Genomic DNA, 7,404 nt, shown 5'->3' on the forward strand with positions numbered 1-7,404 from the left:
GATTTGAACCAGTGTCGTCTTGTTCTTCCCGCGCTGAAATGGTTCAGATCGAGCGGTGGTGGCGTGTCGTTGCCCCATTGAGCTGCGTGGCACAGGCATGTGAACTGCAAGTCAATGCAGCAAACCAGCAACACTAGTCCTTTCAGCGGCAGAGTCTAATGTAATGCCGTCCAGAGACGAGGCTTGAAACGGTATTGAACGATGGATGATCTGTTTGAATTGAAGACCAAGTGATGAACAATGCACGCGATCACGACTGGATACACGAGACTGATGCTGCGAATGCGGCAGCGTTTTTTCAGACTCTGATGATTGATGAAAAGAAATAGAACAAAGACATGGCCCATGAGGCCGGGTCGTGCGCGAACTGCGCCATCCCACAGCCCTGAGATGTGGCTCACGAGACTCGTTCCGTACAAGCGATACAGAGAGCTATGTCGCCATGGTCCAGGAAAAGGGGCCAAGGAAAGGAAGGACTGCTCCTCTTCCTCCTTGGACGGATCGCATGACCAGAATAATGGAATGAAGACAAGGAATCAATCGCAGGATACATACCTGGATGGCTGGATGGATGATGATGCGGACGTGGAGTGACATCACCTCGAAACGCGACGTGGAACGCCGTCACCTTGAAACGCTGTGGAATGTACCACATTGGACGGCAAAGGTGGACCGGGTGAGAGAGACAGGTGACATGGATCTCGCCATCGCTGAAGTCGAGCTCGACCACACCGACATAGCCGGGCACCGGGCAGCTTGCCATCGTGCGCGCACATCCCTCTTGCTCTCCTCCCGCGGCGATGCTCGATCCCCCTGGCCAGGTCCTCTCCTCGGCGACGGTACGGAGGCGGGCCACGGGTGGCGCGGCCGCACGCGGTGGGCTGTGGCTCGGCGGCGAGCGGCACGGTCATGGGCGGCCATGAGCGGCGCGGCCGCAGGCGGTGGCCACGTGCAGCGAGGGGCGGCTGCGGCGGCTGATTGCGAGTATGTGTACTGAGGAGGTGAAGTTAAATTACTAGAGTACCCTTTACTTTTTAATAATAACTACAAATTACTCAAAAATTATACGAGCCGGTCCCGCATGTTTTGGTACTGGTGCCGCGTGTTTTGGTATTTCCCGGTACTTTTTTTCCTGGTACTTCCTATTTTTCCACCATCCGGTCTAAAACCAATGGATGGTCCATATATTTTTCCAACCACCCTGAAACTTGTATAATTTTTAATGGCTCCTGAACAGAACAATGTGGAACTCAAACTCGTGTCAACAGATTTTAAGATGTCTTATTAACATATTATTATTAGTATATGCGACAATAGCACTAGGTTATAAATATACATCCACTCTAAACATGTAGACATTGCAAACCACATAACTGAATTCATTACGGTAGTAAACATGTAGACATTGCAACACATAACTGAATTCATTACAGTAGTATTGGTTATTTCATCGAACCCAACACAAACTGAATTCAGGTTACGTTACATCAAAGACATCCACACACCACTAGATTGATGGACGCAGGCATAGCCTCTTATTCTGAACATACAAGAAAAGGGAAACACAAAGTAGCTCGACTGTGAACGCCAGAAATAAACCATGACCCATGCACAGATGCATGTTAACTACATCTTAATTTATTTAGTACATATATATGATGTAGTTTTCAACTCTCACGATCCATGCATGTCTCTTTTCAGTCCTCACTACAGGTCCTCTTCTATGGTTTGGAACGTGATACTAGAGGTTTTAACACCAAAATACATGCCATCGGTGAACTTTTTGGTAACCACCTGCCCGTTGGTCAAAACATCGGTCTGCTTGTATGAGAAGGGAATATCACAGACACCATTTGATCCGATCGCTTTTATTGTCACTTTCTTCATCGGAGGAACATCAACAGTAATTTGTTTGCTAGTTTGCTTTTGTTCAGTTTCAGTTTTTCCCCAGGTATATGATCCACTGAATTCAGAGCTAACCTCAATTTTCCCATCAACAACAAATAGGATCCCGGACTTAAGAGTGGTTTTGATGCCTATCTTCAGTGAAACAGTAGTACTCCAGGTAGTCGCCACCGTATTTGTGTACGTGAAGGTTAACGTGGTTTTGTTTATTGTACTGCTCTGGTTTTTAACAGTTTGGCTACCAAGGCCATCAATATCTTTGGTATACATCCTAGCTTCATGCTGGTGAAAATCGACATCGTAGATGTCTCGGGAAAGAACTGGTTCATGGCACTGCAATCTTGCTTCGATTGTGATGGAATCAACATCAGCATTGAGGCAATCTGTCTTCCCTTCTTTGGTTAACCTCTTACAGAAATTGTTGTTGCCCAAGTTTCGGAGAGCAATGAAGTCATCCCAAGTGGTCACCCTAAATAATGTGTCAGAGTTGCTGTGGGTAGCGTCTTCTGAATCAGCCCAGATCCAGTTTGGGCTGCGCCTCCAAAACAAGCCAAAATAGTTGGATTTTATACGGACGACTCCATCATCATTGGTGAAAATAGTATGGAACACTCTTGGATCTCCAATATCTTTTCCTGAAAACTGAAGATATTTGTAGCCCTCGATGATATTCGCCCCAAGGAAACACCCGTTGTCGCCTTTGAAAGCAAGATATGAAGGCAACTGCTTCTGCCCCGACACATCAATGACAGTGAAGGCATCAATGAGACCGCCGTCTTGATGATCATCAGCTTCTTCGCGTGATGCTATATGCAAGTAGGAGCGTATGGACGTAAAAGGAGTGGATGACACACAAGCATATTTTCCTAGCTGGGAATGGAGGAACCTGTGATGCATAAACAAAGAATTAGTTCACCTATTAATTCACCATACTAAATTACTAATTAGTTATATCGTATTAGAATCTTGTTTTTACTGCAAGGATATGATGGAAGGTGGAGTTCCTAGATTAGTAGTACATAGCAAATAGTATGTCCGTCGTCTATGCATTGGGGTCGACCAGAGAAAAAAAAATTCAGCCCACCTCCCTCTCTCACACAAGCAGCGCTACATGTAGTTTTGGGAAAGACCAACTAATACTTGGTTTCCTAACAAAATAAAAGATCCTGGGTTTACAGGACGCTAGCTAGTTTTCCTTTCCTGAAGTTAGCTAAAAATACAAACTTAGTCTCTATCTCTACCTAATGACAATATTAAAGAGAAAAAAATTTCTTTGATCCGTCCATATATTCCGCTCCATCCGTCATCATCAGGTCTACCGACTTGACCTACGTATGGCAAGGGGCGGAGTGTTTTGGAGTCCCTTTTAGGCAGAGCTTATTATTGTTCTAGAAACAAGGCGGATCTAAACATGCCCCCTTAATTACAATTACATGGATCAGGTGGAGAGGACAAGAAAGCTGGTCTTGATTGAGACTTATGTGTTGTGATGGATCTAAACATGCATGGTTAGAGGATTTGAATAACTAGCATCTTTAAGAGACTTTTTATATCTTTAGGAATAGAGGTTTGGTTAAAAAATTATCCTCCAACAGCCTCTTCAATTGGATATCTAAATATAGACATTCTCTGTTCTGGATTTCTCGCTCTAAAGATGGAGAGCGAGAATTGTTTTCTAGGCTGCGCACAAGATATAGAAAAGCTGTTGAAGAGTATAAAGATAAAAACGATTTTTACTCAAATGACTCTCTAAATCATTATTTAGAGAGTAGATTTTAGAAAGGCTCTTGGAGATACTAGGGCTAATTTGAAATCTCTAATCCCGTTGGGATTCCAAACTTTTTCTTGGGTAGGCAATCTATTTTACTTAGACACTAGTTCTCCATAAAGGACTTGACATGAACGCGAGGGCCTTGCCGTATCTAGGATCTCAGCATGATGGACTATATGACCCGACCCGCATTTTGGACCGGCACGGCATGAAAATTGCACATAAGCACATCTATAATGCTACAATGCAATTTCCTAATATTTACTATACTACCTCTCATCTAATTCTTGAATAGATTAGCATCAAAACACCTTTGATGAAAATAGTACATACACAATATTTTTTTTATATCACAAGCGAACAAAGAAAATTAGCAAAGATATTTTAAAGGCCGTGCTTGGCCGACACTAAAAAAAAGGCGTGCCCGCATGCCATGGGCTGTGCTTTGGCCGAAGCAAAGACTTACCGTGCCATATTAGCACGGCCCCCGACGTGCCTCGCGTGCCTAGAAGACCCGACCCGAAGCGGCATGAAGAAGTTCCACCCTACCTAAGGGTACTGTTTTGACTTTGTTTGTGTATATATTGAAATAAATAAACATGAATCTTTCTTATTGTATGCGTGTTTAGCTTGCTTTTCAAAAGAAAATAGGAATCTAATCAACGCAGAGGTGCTATAGTATGTAAACCTGCAGGTGGAGCCGCCTTCTGCTTGCTCGCCGGCGATGGGGATGTGCTTGAGCAGGGTGCACGACGGCTTGGACAGGTCTTCCTCCGGCTCATCGGCGGTGCCAATGATCCAGCGAGCGCTGCCGCCGTGAAGCACGCGCTGCTGGGGCACCCAGTACTTGTTGTTGTAGCAGCATCTGACGTGCATAAGCCCCTCGTGCTCCTTGGAAGGCTCCAGGTAGAACCTGGAGCGCGGGTTCATCACGCCGCCGTCGGGGCCGCCGCCACCGACGAGCTCGACCAAGTTGCCGCCGTGGCTCTCGTCGTGCACGGAGCACAGGTAACTGTTGTCATGCTTTGAGCGGAGAGCGACGCATCTTGGCAGCGCCGACAGTGGGAAAGACATTTTTATTTCTCTCACAAATAAACCTCGCTCTCTCCTCTCTCGTGTGTTAGTGCACACTGCTCGGTGTTTAGGGTCGTCGTCGTTCTGTTTGGTTGTTGGTTCTCAAGAGGGAGGGAGAGATATTTATAGGCGGCCCTGCAAGACCGGCCATTATATAGTACACCATTTTATTTGCCCTCTTATAATTATATACTACATTCGTTATAGAATATAGCTATTTAGATTTTTTAAGTTAAATCTTTTAAATCTTGACCGTAGATGGTAAAAAAAAATATTGACAACATAAAAATAATATTAATTTATTCAGAATGAAACCAACTATCATAATATGTAACTTTTTCTATTTAAAAGTAATTATTTTTGGAGATTTTATTGGTCAAAGATAAAGATGTTTAACTTTGATGTTATTATATTCTGGGATGGAGGTAGTACAATACAATGGAGTACTTTATTTGCTACTCCATTCGTCCAGCAAAGAGTGGAGCATCTCCAGTAATTTTGTAGAACAAATCCCTATCTTGATTTTGTAGCAAAAAAGAATAAAGACCCCTCCGATGGTAGAGGAAACTATTGGAGAGGAAAATAAATTGAGGTTGCTACTTATCTATCTAATATTTCTATCCTTACTACTAAAATGAGGCTAAGGGCGACAAAATTTTTGCTCGTCATCACCCCTGGTGCGACCGTCGCCCCTCCCCAGTCGTCCAGCCTCAGGCTAATTTTGTAGCGTCTGTTTCAAAATCTTGAACTTCTAGAAACATCAAATCGAACCAAATTCTCCAGAAATGCCAAAAGAACAAAGCATCAAACCAAGGGCCAATGTACATATGAGCCATTATTCAAAACCAAGGATCTATAATTCATTTATTGAATTGTCCAGCAAGCCTAACCTCCAATTTCATCCAAATCACAAGAATCTAATTAATGCCATCAAGCCAAATTAGCAAAATAACCGCAAGGACATGTGGCTGGTTAGGTGCAAATTCAAAATCTCATTTCACCACGCAAGATGACACATATCACCGCAATAGGTGCCAACCTACAAGATTATTTTTTTTTTGAAGTAACAGGAGGGGAAATCCCCTACTGGATTAATATATTAAGAATAAAAAGGTTTTACAGGGGAAGAGTTAATAAGAAACAAAGAAAGAGAGAAACAAGATTTTCCAATGCATGCATTTTGCAAAATAAATCAGAATGCACTATTAAGAAATCTAGTATAAGTAGGGAGGGCTAGGAAAGACCCGTCCACTTAATCAGGTTCCATCCTACGCCGTCTCCTAACTATCTCATTGTTCGGGGGCCACCTTCGAATATCGAAGACCGAAGACTTTGACCAACCTCCTAAGCGTCTCTGATCAAGGGCTGAGGTATTCGATGAGCGCCGAAGGGTCATAAAGACGAAGCCGTACCGAAGGGCGCCATGGTGAAGCTATCCCCAGGACTTCGTTCGAAGGCTGCGGAGGCCACGGCCAAAGGCAAGGCGAAGCTCGAATACCGAAGGTCCACGAAGAGGGAGATGGTCGGGCCAAGGTGGGCCTGAAGGGCGTGATGAGCTGTAAAGGGTGATTAGATAGGAAATTACCGTATACCCTTGGAATATTCTCGGAATGTAGTGGTTGAGGGGTAAAAAAGTGTAATAACCAAAGGGGTAGGTGAACCGCCACTATAAATACCCCTGTAACTGTAGTTGATGGGACGGTTGATCCCTATCGAATAGAATACCGTTTTCTTCTCCGAAGGGTTCTTAGTGTGTGATTGTGCCTTTGTGTCTTTTTGGGGCTTTTGTGTTGCTTCTTCATTCCGAAGGGTACTCTCCACCAACAGTTTTGGCACCCACCATGCTTCGCCAACAGACCACACGACACAGAAGAAGAAAGGAACCAGCACGTCGACGAGGCACGTGAGTGATATGCAAGCCCTCGTCACGATGCCGGAGCAGAACCAGACCAATACCACAGAAGGCGAAGTAGAAGAAGTGGCAAATAGACAGTTCGAGGTCCAGCTCGAAGGTATGGGAGTGCCAGCAGAGGACATCGCGGCATACCAAAGAATTGAGGCCAGGCTGGCCGAAGCAGCCGCGAGAGCATGTGAGGCCGCTCGAGCGGCACAACCGTCAACATCCCACATGCAGACAAGGGCGAAGGGGAAGCGCCCGAAGGGTCTGAAGCGGAAGCCATGAGGCAGTACCAACAGTTACAAGAAGATGAGATGTGCTATCAACTGCAACAACAAAAATAAGAGAAGAGGAGGCTGCTGGAACAGGCTTACTGCCTAGAAGATGAAGAGTCGCCAGAAACAGAAAGCCCACAAAGAAGGTACCCTCAGGAACGCATGCAATCTGAGGTGGTAAGGCCAAAGGAGAGGACAATTCATATCCAAGACGATCCAAATGAAGATTCCAAAGAAGAGTATAGACGCTGAAAAGAGCATCATATGACGTCGAGGCGACGCGAGGACCCGCGGTCACCGCTGGCTGTCGAACTTGAAGAAGTGCCATGGCCGCATCGATTCAATGCAACAACCCTACCGCAATACCATGGGGAATCAGACCCGAGGGAGTTTCTGCTCAAGTATGAAGCCTCCATGGAATCCAACGGAGGGGGCTCCGCAATCAAGGCAAAAGCTTTTGTCATGGCAGTGAAAGGCTCGGC

At 45.1% G+C, this 7,404-nt stretch overlaps 1 protein-coding gene across 1 annotated transcript; it reads right to left on the bottom strand.

Moving 5' to 3' along the window:
• Nucleotides 1–1,358: 1,358 nt before the first annotated feature.
• LOC112872461 lies at nt 1,359–4,833 on the bottom strand. Its single transcript, XM_025935550.1, has 2 exons — nt 4,365–4,833; nt 1,359–2,791 (listed from the first exon to the last, which is right to left on the bottom strand). The coding sequence occupies exons 1-2, from the start codon at nt 4,748–4,750 to the stop codon at nt 1,708–1,710; spliced, it is 1,470 nt and encodes a 489-aa protein (XP_025791335.1). The 5' UTR covers nt 4,751–4,833; the 3' UTR covers nt 1,359–1,707.
• Between the last annotated feature and the right edge of the window lie 2,571 nt (nt 4,834–7,404).

Source organism: Panicum hallii, chromosome 8, assembly GCF_002211085.1.
Source record: "Panicum hallii strain FIL2 chromosome 8, PHallii_v3.1, whole genome shotgun sequence".
Classification (NCBI taxonomy): domain Eukaryota; kingdom Viridiplantae; phylum Streptophyta; class Magnoliopsida; order Poales; family Poaceae; genus Panicum; species Panicum hallii.